Source organism: Wolffia australiana, chromosome 15 (assembly GCF_029677425.1).
Source record: "Wolffia australiana isolate 7733 chromosome 15, ASM2967742v1".
Classification (NCBI taxonomy): domain Eukaryota; kingdom Viridiplantae; phylum Streptophyta; class Magnoliopsida; order Alismatales; family Araceae; genus Wolffia; species Wolffia australiana.
Window position 1 is genome coordinate 11,979,801 of NC_135849.1, and position 20,742 is coordinate 12,000,542.

Here is a 20,742-nt window from a genome sequence, read left to right on the forward strand (position 1 = left end):
AAATGAGAGAGGGAGAGGGAGAATTATAGAGTAAGTTAGAATGAGTAAGAGAGGGATATCTTTAGAGTAAGAGAGGGTGAGAGAGATTTAGGGAGAATTTGAGCTAAAAATATGAAAATGTTACAGAGCGTGAGGGAGAATGAGAGAGAGGGATAGAATTAGATTGTAAGAGAAAATGGGAGAGGGAGAGGGAGAATTATATATTAAGGGAGAATGAGAGAGGGAGAAGATAGAATTATAGAGTAAGAGAGGGTGAGAGAGAATGAGGGAGAATTTGAGCTAAAAATATGAAAATGTTAGAGCGTGAGGGAGAATGAGAGAGAGAGAGAATTAGATTTTAAGAGGAAATGAGAGAGGGAGAGGGAGAATACTAGAGTAAGTTAGAATAAGAGAGACGGAGATTTATAGAGTAAGAGAGGGTGAGAGAGAACGAGGGAGAATTTGAGGTAAAAATATGAAAATGTTACAGAGCTTGAGGGAGAATGAGAAAGAGAGAGATAGAATTAGATTGTAAGAGGAAATGAGAGAGGGAGAGGGAGACTTATAAAGTAAGTTAGAATGAGAGAAAGAGGGAGATTTAGAGAGTAAGAGAGGGTGAGAGAGAATGAGGGAGAATTTGAGGTAAAAAGATGAAAATGTTACATAGGGTGAGGGAGAATGAGACAGAGAGAGAGAATTAGATTTTAAGAGGAAATGAGAGAGGGAGAGGGAGAATTATAGATTAAGGGAGAATGAGACAGAGAGGGAGATTTAGAGAGTAAGACAGGGTGAAAGAGAATGAGGGAGAATTTGAGGTAAAAATATAAAAATGTTACACAGCGTGAGGCAGAATGAGAGAGAGATAGAATTGGATTGTAAGAGAAAATGAGAGAGGGAGAGGGAGAATTATAAAGTTAGAATGAGAGAGAGAAGAGAGAATAATAGAGTAAGGGAAAATGAGAGAGGGAGAGGAGAGGAGAGAGGGAGATTTAGAGAGTAATAGAGGGAGAGAGTAAGTTAAAAATTTTCAGTGCGTGAGGGAGAATGAGAGAGAGAGAGAGAGAGACAGAGAGAGAGACAGAGAGAGAGAGAGAGAGAGAGAGAGAGACAGAGAGAGACAGAGAGAGAGAGAATTAGATTGTTTGAGAAAATGAGAGGAGGGGGAGAATTATAGAGTCAGTTAGAATGAGAGAGAGAAGAGAGGAGTGAGGGAGAATTAGAGAGTAATAAAGGGTGAGAGAAGAGAGAGAGAATGATTGAGATTGAGAGATAGAATGAGAGACAGAGCGTGAGAGAGAATGAGTGATAGATGGAGAATTAGATTGTAAGAGAGACTGAGAGAAGGAAAGGGAGAATTATAGAGTAAGGGAGAATGATCGAGAGTGAAGAGAGGGGCGATGGAGAATTGGAGACTGGAGAGTAAGAGAGAATGAGAGGAGAGGAGACTTAGAGGTAAAGCAGTGAAAAAGAATCAGAGAGTTAGAATTAGAGAAAAAAAAGTTCATAGAAGAATCATCGAATAAATGAAATAACTTCTTTAATGATCTCTGCAAATGACATCTTTTAATTTCAGTATAGCATTTGGATGCAATGCTATAGTCATTTTAACTACAATTCGACCGCTGAGCGGATGAATTAGGAACAGAAAACAAAGATACGAGTCTTAAACGGCATAGTCTAAGATTAAAACCAACGAAAAATACGAGTCTTAAACGGACGAAAATGCTGGAACGTACCCATGTAGTTTCGCCCAACGATTCTGCCGATGCTGCCGTCCGCCTATTCCGCCGTCCGCTACCTTCAGCTGATCAGCTCTCTTTCCCCTCTTCCGTGTATTTTTGATTCAAAGTTTTGAATAAAAAATACACGAAAATTATTAACTAATTAATTTAATGAAATTCGATGTGGATATCGAAAACCGATATCCACACCCGATATCCGTTACCGTCATCCTTCCCCCTGAGACGGAGACGGATGCCGACATCGAGACGGATATCGGTATTGGATATCGGCACTATAGCAACCGATGTGCGATACCGACATCCGATATCCGGATATTGAAAAAAACGGATACCGGAAATTCCATTTCCGGTATCCGATACAGCTTCCGTCCCGATACTGGCATCCGGTACCGGTATCGGGACGGGCGAACACTAGTCCCATCCATCGTCCATGTCCGGGACGATCCGGAACTATAATCATCACTCAGTCTATGACAGACTGGTACGAAACAGACGACGACCTATCATCTGTCCTCCATTTGTACTCGACTGCGATGTCATTTTTTTGGAATATAAAAAATAGAAGGCAAGAGAGTCTAGAATATTTTATAATTAGGAGAAAATATATTTCAATAATAAAAATAATGAGGGTTAAACGTTGATCGGATAGAGACGGGACGGCCTATGACGATTTCGTTGACGGCGATGACGGGTTTTTTAAAAATGGGAAAAATGACTGAAATGATCGGATTTTACTAAGTTTAGAAAGAATGGAGTAAGATTAATTGAATGGGAAAATATAACATCTTTCCCGCCCGCTCTCTCTAGTTTTAGAGAGGAGTCAGTCTGCTCGAGCTGGAGATTGGGGAAATTTCTTGCCGGAGCGTTCCTTGGGCGCAATGCTTGTGCCCTAACCATGCCAGATCTGAGCAATCTGCCCCCTCTCAAGCGCTGCATGCCGTCGTGCGGATCGTCGGTATCGATTTTGGGGGAGGAGGGACAGGATGCTCTCTGTTGCAAATGGGATCATCGTTTGCGGTTGCCGATCACGTCAAGGGCGGTGACATGTTCCACAACGGGTGCTGGAGAGGTGGGGCAAGCAGCGCCGAAGAGAGAGCGGAAGGGAGGCAAGAGGTCGGCCAAGAGTTTTGAGGATCATGTCGACGCATGGACGAAGAGGAAGGTGGAATCTGGGAAGCGTTTGATTGAGTGTTCTTTGCCATTCCTTGCGAACTCGCCGAGAATGGTAATATTTCTTTTTTTAATTTTCAGTTGGTAGCCAAGGTCTGATCTTTCGTGAGATTGGAGTCTTCTTGTGCATGGCAATATTATTTCCGGGGTCTCTCTCTCTCTGAGTGAGTTGAAATCACGATCTTCGGAAGCTTGTTCAGGATGGCAGCTTCATCTGTTAGAATCCCAAAAAAAACAAGTTTTCGATTATGAAAAATCTCAGAAGGGAGGTCGACCTAATGTTGTTGCTTTTTTCTGCTTTGGAGACTATTAGGTGATGAAATTAGGTATTTGATGAGACTTCGAGGGGCGTCAGGAGATGATCCACTCTTGTAAATTAGTGAGCTCATCTCTACTGCCAATGGGGGAGAATGATTATCTCCCCTGCATTGATTTTTCTTTCCTGCATCGTATCGAAGAATGTTGAAACGTAAAACCACAATGCCAAGAGTGGATGATGAAATTAGCCAATTTGTTTGCCTATTCCTGAAAATTGGTTGAAAACCGTGAGCTGAAATTGTCTTGGGTTCTGGTCTGCTTAACCCCGTGAAATGTCTCTGAAGAACATGGTGTCCTGGTCTGTTTCTTTAATTTTATCTATGAAGTAACTATCGATATTCCAAAAAAAAAGTGACTATCGATGCTTGTTGTAATCTAAAGCCGTCTAGCACAGGACAAAGTATGAATTCTAAACTTATTCCATCTGTGCTTGATTTTATCGTACTTCAACAGATGGAATAGTTATCCAAATATTACGAATATTCTTCACATTCGCAGCTTTGTCATGTGAACTCTTCATTGGAAGTGTACTCATAGTTTTCAGAAAGAGTAATTTTCCATATTTGGTTTTCCGTTTCTCATCTGTTTGCAATCATTTTTTTTCAGGTCGATTGTCGGTTCTGTAGTAGGCCAATCTATCCTGGAGATGAAATTGTGTGCACTGTCCACGGCTGTAAAGAAAAATATCACATGTCTTGCGTGACACAAAGTGGCACATTTTCCAAATCTCGGAGTTTCAGGTGTCCTCGACATGTATGGTTTGATTATTCGCTCCTTTTTTTCTCGTTCTCCACAGTTTGGGACTCATGAAGAACAAATAAGATCTTTCTAATCAGTATTTTGACGAGTTCTCTGTATTTCTTTTGTTTATATTAGACTTCTTCCTGAGTTCATTGTCTGCATGTTCGTGTTTGATTCAGTGCATGAAAAGAGCTGACAGCCAGGATAAGCTACCCTTTTCAGATTTCATGCATGACTTAGTCATTCGAGAATGATTCGATGTTAATATAATTATATTTATACTATAAATTATCCTTGACCTCCAAAAGTCTAGGTATTGTGTGCGTATTTTTGTCTATGTCAACTTGAAGAGCAAAATAAGATTTGGAATTAGAAGCTTCGATTTGTTATCCCATAACTTCTTAGGTACTTGGGGTTAAAGAGATTAGAGCTAATTCTAACATAGCAGCCAAGATACTTCGTCGCTTAAAGCCTTTTCATAACCTGGATTCTGTTCTGTGGCCACTAAAAATTTGAAAATCGTGAGTCCGAAATGGGTGCAGAAATATGATAAAAATATGGAAAATTTTCCGGAAAAACATGATTCAGATAAGCCAAGGGACAGATTAAATGGAAAGATTCTGACCCAGCTTCTTCATATTACATGCATCCATTGATTCTTTTAACTTATCGTCTGATTCCTTTTTGCTGTTAGCTCCTTGTTACTGTATTTTGAGCTAAATGCCTTTTTTTTCAGGGTTGCATCATTTGCAAGCAAGTAGGATGTTGGCATTGCATTCGTTGTCACGTCTCAGCTCACACCAGATGCTCTCCCTGGCCAGATTCTGTGACACATGTGAATAAGATTAAGTCACAAGCTCTGTGCTGGAGACATCCTGCCAATTGGCGAGTGGTAGAGGTAAACTTGCAAATCTTTTAGTCGGAAAAAAATACACTGATCCTTGAATCCATGGGTATTTGTGACGAACCTTCAATATTCGGGGTCGGATATAGTTGATAGATGATGATATGGTCAATCCCAAAAGGAGAAATGAGCTGCCGTATCTCCCGATCCAGAAATAAAATCAAGAACCAGTTGTCGTACAAGATAGATGTGAAGAAGAACAGAGGAAAAAGAGAATGGAGTGGAAATTCGGATTAGAACGAGTACCCTTCTGAACGAGAAGATCTCTCGACTCCAGCCAAGTAGAGTAACTGCTTCGTGGGAATTCGAAAGTAATACCCCCAGAGTCGATCTCGTCTTTGTTTATAGGACCAATAAGGGCCAGTCCCGCCTTTATTTGAATCTGTCCATGTGGGATTACGTTGTACAATCTTGGCAGCTTTGTCTGGCCCTTTTGGAGTGTTAAGTCCTCGGAAGGACCTTATCAATATTTCAGTGCATTTCCACAACGATTTTCCTATTGAACTGTTAATCCATGTGGCAGATATTGAGACCAAGTCGAGCTACTTTTCTTTATTTTCCAACTCTAGGTTGTTGCTGCCTTTGTGTTCAATGACTATAGGATTTCTCCCATTTCTGACCATGGATTTCTCTAGGAAACTCCTGGGGAGAACTAGAAACAATACAACGGTAATAATATTTCGTAACGGTAATAATATCGAGATGAGCTAAAAGACAGACCCATTAGACTACACAACATAATGGCCCAAGAGTGTAAAAAGAAATATAACGAAAAAGCAAATGAACATCTATGCCTCTTGCTGACAATTATTATTTTCATTTAAAATGTTTTGTTCCATCTTTTCATCCGTTATATTTTTATCCTTCATAGGGTACATGAAGTAATAATGTACCTTATTGCATTGCAGCGTGGAGTCATGACAAAAGATGTTGAGGTTAGTTAGATTATCATCCCATTGTAGTTGTCTTTGCTTTTGACGTAAATGTCGTTTACCATTCAAATATTTCGATTGTCGACGGAATTTCTTTCATCATATCAGTTTCCTAACCTTTATCTTCAATATAATTTCCAGGAAGCATTTTCCCGCTTGCCAATACCATACATTGCTGAAGACTTCATAGTCGACTCTATCTTGAAAGATTTTAGAAAAGAGGAGCCGACTCCCTATATACACATTAGACGCAGTATCCTCTTTTGGGCGTATCATTTCGTTTCAGAAATACTTTTTTTTTCAGAACTTATAATTGGATCTCCCCACCTTTTCTTCCTTAGCCACGAAAAGATTCGTATCTCATTAAAAAGAAGAGAGATGATGCATATGTTGGCGTTGGATGCACTTGCGATCGCAATTCACCTTGTAATGATGAATGTGAATGCCGGTAATTTAACTATTTACTACATTTTTTATGCTACTTTAATTTTCGGACTAAAGTTTTGGAGCTATTTCTATCCTTTTGTACATGCCGTTGTGACAGAGGTCAATCGATTAGTTGCTCAAAAGCATGCAACTGCTCGGATTTGTGCGCCAATCGGCCGTTTAGGAAGGATAAGAAGGTTAAAGTTGTAAAGGTGAAAGCTCGCTCTGTCTTTTAATGTTTCTATTTCTTTTTCCATTCCCGTTGTTGCATCAATATTTTTTCCGAAACCAAGCTAACTAGAAAACCGACCTTCCAAGTGGAATTCATCCAGAAAGTAATGGGGGAAATAGTTATGAGCCCCGCTCTCTCCTTTCTATTAATTCGATTTATTTTACACTCCATTGCTCTCATTTTCTGCCGGATATTCAGCTTATGATCAGTTCATTCACAGACTGAAAACTGTGGGTGGGGAGTGGAGGCGTCGGAGGCGATTAAGAAAGGAGAATTTGTTATTGAGTACATCGGAGAAGGTAGAAACAGTTTTCCATATATTCTCTCTTTTTACCTCATTATGCTTGTCAATTAAGAAAATAACTCCTCTCAATTCAGCTGTAACTTAAAATTTTACCTGATTTCGTTAATGCAGTTATCAGTGACGCCCTATGCGAGAAAAGACTCTGGGACATGAAGTACAGAGGAGACCAAAAATTTTACATGTGTGAAATCACGAAAGACTTCACGATTGATGCGACATTCAAAGGGAATTCTTCGCGGTTTTTAAACCACAGCTGCGACCCCAATTGTGTACTTGAAAAATGGTAAAAAAATTCTCGCGCTTTTTTTCCCTCCCCATCCGTATCATTTTTTAAAATTAAAGTCCTTTTGTTTCTTATTCAGGCACGTAGATGGGGAAACCCGTGTTGGTGTATTTGCTTCTCGGGACATTCAACCACACGAAGCATTAACCTATGATTACAGGTGCGGGTTTCATTCTACTTTTTAATTACACGGATGACAAAGGGTGAATTTTCGGTGACAAAGCATGTTTTTTACCCGAAGGCCATTTATCTCTATCATTTTCTGCAACCCATTTACTCCTGCGGCAGAACTTTTCTTCCTTGCACCGATGTTTTCATGTGACCACGTGTTCGAATTTCTGGCAAGTTGGCATTACTTTTCTCACAGAACTTTCTGCAATAACACGTATGTTAGCGAATGGCCAGACAGTTTTATTACTGCTCCCTGGACCTTGGGACAAAAAAAATGATATCCCTATGGTTCACTTTCATACAGATTCGTTCATTTTGGGCCTATGGTGAAATGCCGATGCGGGGCCTTCAATTGCCGCGGCTACCTCGGCAGCAAGAAGAAGGTCAGCGATTTGATCCTCAATCTAGATCCCGCCTGGGGATCTAAGAGGAAGAGATCATCCATCCGCAAAACCTCCCTCAAACTTTCCTCCCAAATTCCACCGAGAGTGTGACTCGTCGTCACTTGTATATACATTTTCCTTCCAAATTCCAGCTTCAATCAATGCTTTTAAGACCAGGATTAGGGTTCGGATTCCTGTCTACTTTGTTGCATTTAATGGATCTGTCAGGGACGACGCGTCGGCATTAAAGACTCCCCCTCCGATCGTTCACCATCTTATTTAATCCCGCGGCAGAGCGATATCTACCGTGGAGGGAGAGCAAAGCTATGAATTCTTACCAGAGCAAATTCCATGGCGGTATGTTCGTCCCTCTGCTTTCTCTCTTGTTATTGCCCTCTTCTGCCTCCGAGCTTTCCCCGTTCTTCTACGCGACTTCCTGCCCCAATGTGGAGTTCATCGTGAAGGGAACGGTGCAGACAGCCGCGGCCGTCGACCCTTCTCTCCCCGGCAAGCTCCTCCGCCTCCTCTTCCACGATTGCATGGTCGAGGTACACCAAAAAACTATACTACATGGAGATTATTTCCCAATGGTTTCGCCTGACATCGGGGGATTTTGCATTTTCTAGGGCTGCGACGGGTCCGTCCTCGTCCAGGGCGAAGGGGCGGAGCGCAGCTCCCCGGCGAGCTCGACTCTCGGCGGGTTCCAAGCCGTGGAGGCCGCCAAGCGCCTGGTGGAGTTATTCTGCCCCGCGACCGTATCCTGCGCCGACATCCTCGTCCTCGCCGCCAGAGACGCCGTGGAGATGACCGGAGGGCCGTCGATCGGCGTCCCCCTCGGCCGAAGGGACGGCCGGATCTCCCTCTCGTCCTCCGTCCTCCCCAACATCATCGACACCACCTTCACCCTCGACGAGATGCTGGACCACTTTAAGTCCAAGGGCCTCTCCCTCGACGACCTCGTCGTCCTCTCCGGGGCCCACACTCTGGGCCGGGCCCACTGCGGCGCCTTCAGCGAGCGCTTCGACCAGTCCGACGACGGCACGTGGCGGCCCGCGGACCCCTCCATGGACCGGGCCTTCGCCGCCGGCTTGGCTCGCCGCTGCTCCGGCGACGACAGCGGTAACGTCACCGTCGGCATCGAGCCGGTCACCCCCGCCGTCTTCGACAACCAGTACTACCGGAACCTGTTAGTGGGCCGGGGCTTATTGGGCTCGGACTCGCAGCTGTCCGCCGACCCACGAACGAAGAAGCTAGTCCTCTCGCTGGCCCACGACCAGGCCCAGTTCTTCCGGCTCTGGGAGCAGTCTTTCCTCCGCCTCGCCGCCCTCGACGTCAAAACCGCTCCCAAGGGCGAGATCCGCGCGACCTGCGCCCGCCCCAACCAACAATAATAATTAGAGTTCTACCCCTGTTTTTAATGGGCCGGGCCGCCGCCGTCGTCTCCTGGAACGCCGCCATCTCCGCCCACGCGGCCCGCGGGGAAGGCGAGAGAGCGTGGGAAGTCTTCGTGGAGAGGGCCAGGCGGGGCTTTCCCCCCGACGACTTCAGCAGCGCCAGCGCGCTGCGCGCCGCCGCCCGCGGCGGCGGCAACCTCCGCCGCGGGCGGCAGATCCACGCCGCGCTCGTGAAAGCCGCCCTCGACCTGAACGTGTTCGCCGGCAGCGCGCTCCTCCACCTCTACGCGAAGAGCGGCCGCGCCGCCGAAGCTCTGGCCGTCTTCCGAACCCTCCCGGCCAAGAACGCGGTCTCCTGGAACGCCATGATCGGCGGCGCCGCCACCGCCTCGGCGGCGCTCCGCATGTTCAAAGACATGGAGAGGGACGGCGTCTCCCCCGACCAGGCCACCTTCTCCACTCTCCTCTCTCTCCCCGGCCTTTCCCCCTTCTTACCTTCCTCCATCCACGCGAAGCTTCTCCGATCCGGCTGGGCCGCCGACACCGTCGTCTGCAACGCCGCCATCGCCGCCTACGCCCAGCGCGGGCTCGTCGCCGACTCCCTGAGAGTCTTCTCCGAGATGGACGAGACCAGGCGAGACTCCGTCTCCTGGAACGCCGCCATCGCGGCCTCCCCGGGAGACGCACTCAACCTGTTCGAGGAAATGCGGCTTCGACAACTCCCCCAAGACGCCTACACCTTCACCAGCGTCATCGCCGCCTGCGACGGCGCCGAGCTCGGGCGGCCCGTCCACGGGCTGGCGGAGAAGCTCGGGCTGGCCGACGTCGTCTCCGTCGCCAACGCCCTGATCTCGTTCTACGCCAAGCACGACAGCGTGGCTGACGCCATGAAAATCTTCGAAGAGATGGGGTCCAGAGACAGAGTCTCGTGGAACACGGCCATGGCGGGGCTGGCGCAGCGCGGGCTGGCGGAGGAGGCGATGAAGTTCTTCGTCAGGATGAGAAGAGACTGCCCGGAGAAGGCCGACAAGTACGCCTTCTCCGCGGCTCTCAAGGCCTGCGCTGACCTCGCCGCGCTGGGGCTAGGTCAACAGGTGCACGCGGCGGCGGAGAAGGCGGCGGCGGCGGCGGTCAACGCCTTCACGGCCAGCGCGCTGATCAGCATGTACGCGAGAGCCGGGGCCATGGCCGCCGCCAGGAGCGTCTTCGAGGCGGCGGCGGACAAGGACTGCGCCGTCGTCTGGAACGCCGCCATCCTCGGCCACGCGCAGCACGGCGAGGCCGCGGCGGCGCTGGCGCTCTTCGCCGCCATGGCGGCGGCGGAGGTGAAGCCGGACAGGGTCACGTACGTGGCCGTGCTCTCCGCATGCAGCCACGTGGGGCGGGTGGAGGAGGGGAGGCGGGTGCTGAGATCCATGCAGGAGGATCCGACGGTGGAGATGGAGCGGGAGCACTACGCATGCGGGGTGGATCTGTTCGCACGTGCGGGGCTGATGGAGGAGGCCACGGGGCTGATTAAGGCGATGGAGGGGGAGCCGGGGGGGATGGTGTGGAGGGCGCTGCTGGGGGGGTGTGGGATTCGCGGGGAGGCGGGGCTGGCGGCGGCGGCGGTGGCGCGGTTGGCGGCGCTCGGCGCGGCGGAGCAGTCGGTGTACGTGCTGTTGGGGAACGTGTGCGGGACTGCGGGGGAGAGAGCGAGACTGCGGAGGAGGATGAGAGAGGAGAAGGCGGGGGGGAAGTTGCCCGGGTGGAGCTGGGTGGAGGTGGAGAACAGGGTGTGGGCCTTCAACGCCGAGGACAGGTCTCACCCCCGGTCTGTGGAGATTTATCGCTGGCTTCATCAGCTGATGGAGGTGATCGCCATGGCCCATGATGATGGAGTGGACGATGAGGATGCAGCGTCTGGGTAGAGTGTTGGTTCTTTCAGGCGATAAAATATTCTCTTTGATACAGTGGTTAAATACAAGTAGGGTGCTCTTGATTGGACGAGATTCTTGATGTTCTCTCGCCCTTATTCTGCTTTTAAGCCAGTTTTTACTATAGTTCTGGATCGTCTGGGACGTGGACGTTGGACTGGACGAGACTATTTTTGTCCCCTCCTGCATCAGAACTTTCGCAGATTTGTCCGGATTTTGAGTAAATAGTTCATCCCGGCCAAAAAAATCACGTTTTAAATTATTTAATATACTTTTCTAAGTTTTTAGGGAAATATGGGGGAGAGAGAAAGTCGAAAATATGTGCAAATACTTTTGGGCAGCGTCAGTTTGAGCGTGCAAAAAAAAAGCAAGGACTTTGATGCAAAATATAAAGGAATTGATTAGGCGATGCCATGTGACAAGATCTCAACCGTTGGAAGCAAATCGTCCGAGACCTCTGGACGGGACGGTTTTTTCTTCTGACTGGACAAAAAACGTCATGTTTGTTTGTCCCCGGATGAATTTCTGTCCTGATTTATGTCTGCATCCCTGCGCTATAGTTTTTACACACCACTGGAGCTGCAGAAAGAACGGAAAGTGTGAGAGATAACGGAGAGGGAGGGAGGGAGAGAGGGAGGGAGGGAGAGAGAGAGAGAGAGAGAGAGAGAGAGAGAGAGAGAGAGAGAGAGAGAGAGAGAGAGAGAGAGAGAGAGGGAGGGAGAGGGAGAGGGAGAGAGAGGGAGAGAGATGGAGATGGATGGAGGGCCTTCTAAGGTAACACAAGATCAACACAGCATAGAAGAGAGCTGGGGATGAAATAGTTGTCCAATAAACTAACTAGACCCTCTAAGATTATTACATAGGATTTACTATCAGTCTCCTACCATAGAGAATATTCCAACTCACTCTTAATTATGATCCTTATATATGACTAGGATAGAGCTGCTTTTCTCCTTATATATCATCCACGCTAGTCATAATGATACACTTTAAATACAAAAACATATACATCAGGAATTAAGTTCAGATTTAATTTTGGTTTTGTTAATAAAGGCTAGTAGGTAGCCTTTTTTTTTTGCTTCTAAATGAATAAGTGGACTTGTGCGACAAACAAAAGGAAATAGAGAAACCACGAAGACGGACAATGATGTAGTAGAGAGGAAAATATGAAACACCTTTAGTGCCTTTGATTGTTTATCTTTTTGTTTATTTTGTGTGTTAGAAACAAAGTACACATATTTTTGGGGAGAGGATACATGCATGAAATGTGTGCCCTAATTGTTTTGAAATATTTTTGCACAAAAAACTACTTTGTTAATTCAGGCACACCATTTAAATAATATTTTGAAGAACAAGGAAATATCATCGTCTGCTCAACATGTGCATACTTCACTAATAACAATGCCTACACCATTAATCGTGACACAACCTTGGTGTAGGAACAAAAATTGACGCAAGCCTTGTTATACTTGAAGCAGTCAAGTATTTAATCCACAAAAATAGCCTCTCCTACCCTCGAGTACACAAGGGGTTTGTGCTTGAGTCCACCAGCACTAGAGAATTCTCTAACAAAGAGAACACTCAATTCTCTGACCAGCACTCTCCTACCCTTGAGAATTCTCTAACCAGCACAGGAGGAACAATATTTCACCAAAATGAAATACTTCAATAAAAATATATAGGCCTCTAAATGCGCAGGGGCGTCCATTTGACATTATCCTTGAAAAGAAAACTTAAAACACCAGGGAAAACAAGTTTGACAAGATAAAAAAAAGCGTGAGTAAATATATTATGAAGATTCTGGCGCATGATGAGTCTGAAACAAGATATTGTGTGGCTCAAGAAGATTTTGAAAAGACAAAACAGAAGATCAACACATCTTAAATAGTGAAACAAAGATATTCTGAAAATCCTGGCAAAAGAAGAATTTGTTACTGGCTTTTGTTAGAGAAAAATATGTTCAAGTATTTTCTGGGTATCCAGGTACTCTTCTTCAGAGCTTGCAAGCTTCTAGAAGGATATCCTTCTTGGACCACCATTTTCAAATGGGACCAATGAAATGGGCTTTTGGGCTACATCAAACCCTAAATTGAGTCTAAAATTATTCTGCCAAAGGAAGACTCATATTAATGATGGGATTCACATGAGAAATTTTCTTAAACGGTAGCAGTAACATATCAAGGTAAACCAAAATTGACATGCAAACAAAGGGTTGAGTACTTAGTACTAGTGTAAAACACCCATCATCAATGTTTTATTTATTATTGGAAATCCAATTCAAGAATCGATTTGTTATTCAAAATCCAATTCAAGAATATATCCCCTCATCATCGTATTTATATGATTTACATAATACTAAAGTGATAAACCAGAATTTTGGGTTAAATAAGTCGTCTTAAGGCTCTGATTTATGCAACACTATTTATAAAATTTTCCTTACTTAGAATAGGGTAAGTAAGGGTCGAATCCACACAGAACAGGTAATGAGAGAGTAAATTGCATTTCAAATATATCTTGAAAATTATTAATTTAGGTGATTTATTACTTTTTCTAAAATTTAAAGTATTTTCTAAACAGGAAAATCAATGAAATAAATGAAAACTAGTCAAAACTATTTTAAATAAATTAATACATATTAATTTTGTTTTAGATAATTTATAATAATAATATCTTATTCTTGGAGAGTTCTTAGGGCAATAAATAAGATTTAACGTTGAAGAAAACCTTGGGCAGCAATTTGCGGGTGGCAGCGCTTCATTAGGTGGCTAGTAGACTGAAAACATTGTAACTTTTGCTACACGAGAAATTTTTGAGTGATGCTTGATGTGTTGGAAAGCTTAAAGTATAGTCTATCCTTTGGAATGTTTACTTAGACATAACAGTGAGAGAATTCAAATAAAACATTCAGGAGGTCACACGAGCCTTGTTGTCACTTCTCCCAAGGGCTAAGTGGTGCTTTTTCTTCAATAATCTTGATCACCCTTGAACTCTCTCTCACACGCTCTTGTAGAACAAGAATGGATCAAATAAATCTGATGCACTAGGCCTCCAACAACAAGTTGGGGAGCAGAAATCCAAGATGAAATACAAAGATAGGGGAGAAGAGAATAAAGAGAAGCGTCCTAACTCTCCCAGCCATGGATTTAATTCCAAGGGATTAGAGGGCTAAGATTTCTTGATTCCCAGCCTGGACCCATTTTCACTCCTTCCTAGATTTGAAATAGACCTTTCAAATTCAAATTGTGGGTTAGTTCTAAAATTCTTGCATTTAGTTGACCTAGTCTTTAAGGAGGTTCGAATGGACTTCTAGATTAGGCTTCCTGTGTATTGGGCCTCCTCTCATTATCCATTTGACTTCTAATTTTCTTCCATTTCTATCTCAAATTCACCATTGTATTTATTGAAGTCCTGTTTGTCAGAAATCCACTTGACTCTTAGGTGTCAAGTGGGTTTAGTCTCAAAATCAATACAATATATAAAAATAGAGCTTAGGAAAATACATCATAAATTTCTCATTTTATCCTAAGATGATGAATACTGGTAGTGCAAACCAAAAAATAAGTGATAAAAAAGAAGCAGAAAAGCATATTCTTATTGATCTAATATGATGTTATCAAAAAGCAATGATTTATTTTACTAAATCATAATAAGGTTTCTTAAATCTCTTAATGGCCATAAAATAATAGCCAAAGGATTAAGGAATACCTCTGAAGTTCACCTTTGAAAAATTCTTCATTGAAGAATAAAAATAAATAGTAAAAATAATAAAATTACCTTAATGCTCCCCAGCAATGGTATTACTTGGTAAACGAGTAATTTTGCTTTTAAAGACACGGATTTATAGTTTTTGGCTCGTCTCCTTGGAAATGATGTCCGGTGATAAGGCAAGTTGTGCTAATAAATTGCATTTTTATATAAATACTATCAATATCTTCAATATTTATTCACTTTGAATTTTTAATTTTTCCTGTACCAGTGAGATGGCGTCAGTCCATAGGGAGATTTACTGAAGTATAACTGTTTTATGGGGTTTTTGGATGAAAAGTTTTTAGATGAGCTCCAAGGGAATAAAAATTAAATGAACATTAAATGAAAATGAGAGGATTGAAGGCCTTCCATTCTCCTCAAAGTGATTTATGGGAGAACATGTTGATGTAGAAAGGTACTAATTTATCATCTTAAGTAGTTTTTGTAAAATCTCCCCACGAATGGGCTCATAATCAAAGTATAACTCACCCAATCACATCCTTGTGACAATGCAACATTATTATTATTTTTCAGATATTGACTTAGCACTAGTTTTAGACTTTCATACTTATAAGCCAAAAATAGGGGTCAATTTTACCAAATTTAATCCCTCGTTGTTGTCAATTTTGGCTTGTACAATAAAATTTATAAAACCTTAACTTAAGATGTAGAGTGATAAGTAAAGGTATCGTCCAAGGGAAGCTAGTAAGGAATCCAATTTGATGCTTTGCATGAGTAATTCAACCCTAATTAGAGTTAATTTGATCTTCAATGAAGATCAAGTCAACTTAATTAGACAAGGAAGTTAGAAAGGGGGCTAAAAGAGATGAGAGGAATAGAAGAATTAAGGGGTTCTAAATTGGCTTCTTTGATCCAAAGAGAAGGGTCAAAGGGGTCAATTAAAGAGGTTGAGAGGGAAATTTTGATTTGGTTTGGTTGGTTTTGTAGGTTTGATAATTCAGAAATAACTACACTATTAGATAATAAAAAGGGAAATTTAATCTCCTAGAAATTGAAGTTTTTTTATAGTTTTTTTAATGTGCACTTGGAATAGCTAGGTAAATCTCTCAATCTCAGTAAAGGCTTGTACATTTTGCTCAAGCCCAATGATTTAGAAGTTCAGACCAAGATCAAGAAGATTGAAGAAGAAATTTAACTAAAACATCATCCAAAATACACTAAAAGTTCAAATACAAAGAAGAAACAAAGTACCAAAATGGTTGATCCAAGATGGAGCTCCTCTCTGTCTTGCAGCTGTGATAGAGCACCATCCAGAATGACCCACTCCTCTCGAAATTTGGTTTTATACTTAGATTAAATGGTAAAAATTACCATTTTACCCCTAATTAATAATGAATTTTTATCCATCAATGTAGGCCTGATGTGAATGATCCAACCGTACAGAAAAAGATGGGATCAAGACGAGCAAATCCATAAAAAAAATCATCTCAATCAGAATTCAGGATCAAAAGTTATGAATAAATGAATTTAAACAAATTTTAACCATTGGATTTAAATACATTTATTAAATTATATTCTTTTGAAACACGCAATGACGTGTCGATTTCTCATTGGATGATGAATTTTAAACTTCAAATGGCGGATGCATTCTCATTGCGCCACGTACCCCTTTCCTGAAATCAGAATAAAGAGAAAAAATAAACATTGTATAAAGTGCTTTGCACGTGTGTGAGCTTGTATTGGTGCCTCCAAGTCCAAAGGCACCACGTCATCGCCGGTATGTGCGCTGTGTATGCACTACAAGGGAGAGAGAATTCCCTAGAAATTTGCAAAAAGTCTCCTTTTAAATGTGCGCATGCAAAGGACGCCACCCTAAAAATATTTATGTATATGTCATTTTGGCTTTCTCTCTCCTCTTTTTTCTCATAAAAACCATTAAAAAATACTAAGTAATTGCAATAAAACCCTATAACTGTTTAAATATTATCTTTACGTCTGCACACACAACCGAGAGCTGTTTTTGAGGGCATAATTGCAATTAAAATTTATGAAAAGCCCCTCCGACTTTGGAAATTGCTCTAAAACTCATATTTGCATATAAATATATCCTTTTCCTATTTAAAAATTCATTTCTTCCTTGAATAAATTCCCAAAAAATCCAATAAAATCCTAGAAAAATCTAGAAAATTCTATAACATTCTAGAAAATTAGTAATTCATCCCCATACTAGTTTACCTCGAAATTAAATTTTAAACCTGCTTTGCATTTAAAGATAATTATTTCAAGCTCAAATAAATCCCAAAAAATTCATAAAATTAACAGAAAATTAGGGGAAAATCAGAAATCACTTGAAAACATTAATTTCATGTAAAAATGTGATAAAAACCCCATTTTAATCTCGTTAAATGCATAAAATTGTTCTAAATTGCTTGAAATAAAGACCGAATTTAGGGTGTTTTCCCATACCTTTCTCTATTTTTCAAGCAATTTCAAAACACGCTGCGTCGATCGAAAGAGTAGGACCACTGCTTTGAAGATATATTTGAATAAGTGGTGAAAGAATTAGTGTTTGGGCTTATATTAGAATACATGGAATACCGTTTGGTAGAAATACGTTGAAAGCTTTTGTGTTATGGAGGATCCACACATTAAAAAAATTTAACATTTTTGTGTGTTGAGGAATTAACACACTCTTAAACTTTTCTGAGTGCCCTTCGTAACCTATGCATCTTACCAATGGTATATGAATGATATTACATGATATTAATATTTTCATGGCTTTAACAGATTAAATGATGATGGTATATACATAATTGCATGATAAAAATTACATCTAATTGATTCTCAGGGGAAATGGACCCTTTCATTTGTTGACGAACATCCTTCCTTCTTTTCATAAGAAACACTATCTTATGAACCCTTTGTTCTCTTGAAATAGGGACACCACAGCTGATGTCGGACGTCGTCGAGGATGTCATCCGACGGTACTAAGATGATGCTCTAATACCAATATGATGCCAAATGTCATCGGGGACATCGTCTGTTCGGGTATTGAGATGATGCTCCGATACCAATTTGTTACTGGACGTTGTCGGAGAGGTCGTCTAATTGGGTATGGAGACAATGATCTGATACCAAGATGATGTCGAACGTCGACAGTGACATCGTCCAACGGATAATTCCCTAACGGGATGTAACTACGTGATGCGATGAATGTGGATGTGGATGTATGTGGATGCTCCGACGATGCTCCGATACCAATTGTATGTGGATGTACTCACAGACCCTAACTCGTGGGGATTCGCCGAGCTTTGAGCTCTGGAGTGGGAGACCGATGATGGTAACGGTGACCTTCTGACCATTGTCGGAGCGACGATGGCGACTACGACGTTGAACATAATATTTTCATTGGCGCTTGCATGTAACGGATGGGCTCAACCCCTTTGCTCGTTAGTTATATTACTCGCTTTAGTATATTTTCAGCTGCACTCTACTGCGCTCGCACGTAACGGATGGGCTCAACCCATACGAGGAAATCATTCGGCTTGTAGTCTCACACCTAAACTAATCCGAGCGCAGTAGAGTGCAGCTGAAAATATACTAAAGAGAGTAATATAACTCATGAGCGAAGGGGAACGAAGTACCTTTTCGGCGGTGGCATTCATCGTTGGAGTCTTCGTCGGTGCACGGGTCAGTCCGGCCAGGAGTAGTGGAGTGGTGCGGGAGATGGGCACGGGGTAACTCGAGAGGCGGCTATGGCGCAGCGCTTAAGCGATAACCGGAGGTCGGACGAGAGGAAGAAAGAGGCGTGCAACGTCCTCGCGGCTCAAGCAACCAGCCAAGCTCAAAGGGGGACACAATCCTAGAGTGGGGCAGTGCCGGTAGGGTCGATTAGTGGATGCTAGCGGTAGGCGACGGCGCAAAGGCAGAGCACAGTCCAGAGGTGCGGTGGCAATGAGTGTCTCCAGCGGGGGGCACCAACTCACAAGGAAGACGACGGTTATCACGCGTGGTGTGTTGCACAGTGACAGCATGCGCAGGCAACCAACATCGACAAAGGTGGCCGCTGCGGTGGATGCAGCGTCAACGGCTGAGCAAGGTGCAGGTCGTTCAGTAACCCCCAAGCCAAATGGCACAAAGCGACGTTGACTGGGAGGGCACGTGGGCAATAGGCCGTCTAGCAAGATGGCTGGAGCACATAGTCAAACAAGCAACATGCACGCGTGATGGCCGGTTATTGGGCGGTGTGGCCACGCAGGCAGCGAGCACATTTGGCGGGTCGAAGTGCAGGTGGTTCAGCAACGAGGCGATGGCGTGGTCGTTGCAGCGATGGAGTGAAGGTCGTGCTACTGACAAAGACATCATAGATCGCAGCGCGGCGGTTGTCGCGGTGCAGTTTCGCAGGTAGTTCCATGCATGTGCAGTTCCACATGTAAGTCTGCGCAAGTGTAGTTCCGCAGGCAGTACCATGCAGGTGCAGTTCCGCATGATCGCAGCACTACTTCGTTCATGCCGTGGAGATGCGCTGCACGTGCAATCTTCGCAGACCGCCGCGGGAATGAGACCATGTTGACCCATCACCATGGATGCAAGCATTGCGGATTCCGTTCAACAATGGGTGTTGCAAGAGCTTAGAGCAGCGTTTGACTGGCGCGGTTGAGTTGTCACGTGTAGTGTATGACGTCTACTATTCACATACGCGACTATGGGAATAGTGGACGACGAGCGGGACGGTGAGAGGCCGATGAGTCAATGGGGCAAGCGATTCCACAAAGGTGACGACAGGCTTGGGTGAAGCTGTTGAAGGGGGAACGGGGAGGACGAGGCCCCTTCCTGATCCCTCTACTCTCTTCCCTTCCCGTTCTTTCCCTTCCTACTCCGTCTTGATGCAAGATGACTAGGAGTGACACTGGTAGGATAGGCTAATTCAACTAGGGATGGATAAAAGAGACCACAAATCAACATGATTGATTTTGAATATTTAAATTTGGTGAAAATATTGATGGTGCAGCCCCTTTCCTCGGTTGAGGGTGGGAGGACTGTTTTACAACCACCGCGGTGAAAACAAAACTCCAAATCTGATATTTCGAATGGTCAATCACAAGAAGATTCAAACCTATTCAACTATGTCCGACGACGATGGAAAAACATACAAGAAACATAGACTCCAAAGAGGGAAGAATGGACCTTTGGCACGAGAGTAGTGTAAAGAGGCGATGCACAAAATTCTCGACGCGTCATTGGCGAGGCGAGTGACGTGTGCTTCGATAGGGTGTCGCGGATCCAATTGTGCGGTCAGTTGGCGGGGGGTCACGGGCGGAGTCGCCCCCTTGCGGGGTTTGGGGCAGCACCCCGAAACCTAACTGTAAATGAGGCGGGGTGATGCAGGAGGAAGGGTCTGAAGCACATTGATGCAAAATGGGCACAGGTAGTGGCTGCGCGTAGAGAACCATGCGGGCGGTGGTCGCGCTCAGTGGCAGAACACAAGGTAATGCCGCGGGCACAAGCAGTTGTGCAAGAAGCAGGCGTGGGCGGCCGTGCACGTGGTTTGCGCGGGCGACCGTGCGTAAAGCGGGAAGGGCGGCCGTGCGAGCTGTGGCAGGCGACATTGTATGTGATTGGCACGGGCGATGCTGTGCGCGGGTGGAGGCGACGACGTGCGGGCGACAAAGTTGGTAGGGAAGCCTCCTATCAACGACGGTAGTGGCGGCGGCAGCGGCGGCGGCGGCTGTCGGAGGCTAGGGCTGAATTCTCTTAGAAGAAGAAAACTTCAATTCCAAAAGAAAATCACCAAGTAGTCCATTACAACATTGGCCTATGTATAGGCCTTGGAGGAAAGAGAAAACATAAGATAACTATAAAAGTCAAATCTAATTTTAAATGACGCTCGGATCCCAGTTCTGAAGTTGACGTTGGTGACATGTCATGACACGGGACGTCTCGTGCAATAGTGGTGTCTCGTACGGTGATAGTGTGTGGTCGCGTGCGCCATCAACTCTCTTCTTGTCTTTCTTTTGTTCGTGAGACCAAGAAGGAACAAAACGATTTCAAATGATAATTTCCTTGTCTCAGTCGGCCAGGCCTCCATCGTGCCCCTTATCTAGAGACACGATTGCCCTTACTAAGGGCAGGGGAGCCC

At 44.2% G+C, this 20,742-nt stretch overlaps 2 protein-coding genes and 1 pseudogene across 3 annotated transcripts; all 3 read left to right on the forward strand.

Moving 5' to 3' along the window:
- The first annotated feature begins 2,513 nt into the window (after positions 1-2,513).
- Positions 2,514-7,714, forward strand: SDG4 (SET domain group 4). Its single transcript, XM_078587055.1, has 11 exons — positions 2,514-2,946; positions 3,816-3,962; positions 4,687-4,848; positions 5,763-5,789; positions 5,928-6,039; positions 6,138-6,234; positions 6,331-6,424; positions 6,665-6,743; positions 6,860-7,031; positions 7,111-7,191; positions 7,507-7,714. Exons 1-11 carry the CDS (start codon positions 2,617-2,619, stop codon positions 7,694-7,696), a joined length of 1,491 nt encoding a protein of 496 aa, XP_078443181.1. The 5' UTR covers positions 2,514-2,616; the 3' UTR covers positions 7,697-7,714.
- Positions 7,715-7,810: 96 nt separating this feature from the next.
- LOC144712757 (Peroxidase superfamily protein) lies at positions 7,811-9,014 on the forward strand. 2 transcript variants are annotated; one of them, XM_078587057.1, is made up of 3 exons: positions 7,811-7,942; positions 8,050-8,133; positions 8,212-9,014. In XM_078587057.1, the coding sequence occupies exons 1-3, from the start codon at positions 7,937-7,939 to the stop codon at positions 8,974-8,976; spliced, it is 855 nt and encodes a 284-aa protein (XP_078443183.1). In that variant the 5' UTR covers positions 7,811-7,936; the 3' UTR covers positions 8,977-9,014. The 2 variants fall into 2 exon arrangements, with proteins under 2 accessions (XP_078443183.1, XP_078443182.1); XM_078587056.1 differs by having other exon boundaries at positions 7,909-8,133.
- On the forward strand, positions 9,003-10,889 carry LOC144712666 (putative pentatricopeptide repeat-containing protein At3g25970 pseudogene; annotated as a pseudogene).
- The last annotated feature ends 9,853 nt before the right edge of the window (positions 10,890-20,742 follow it).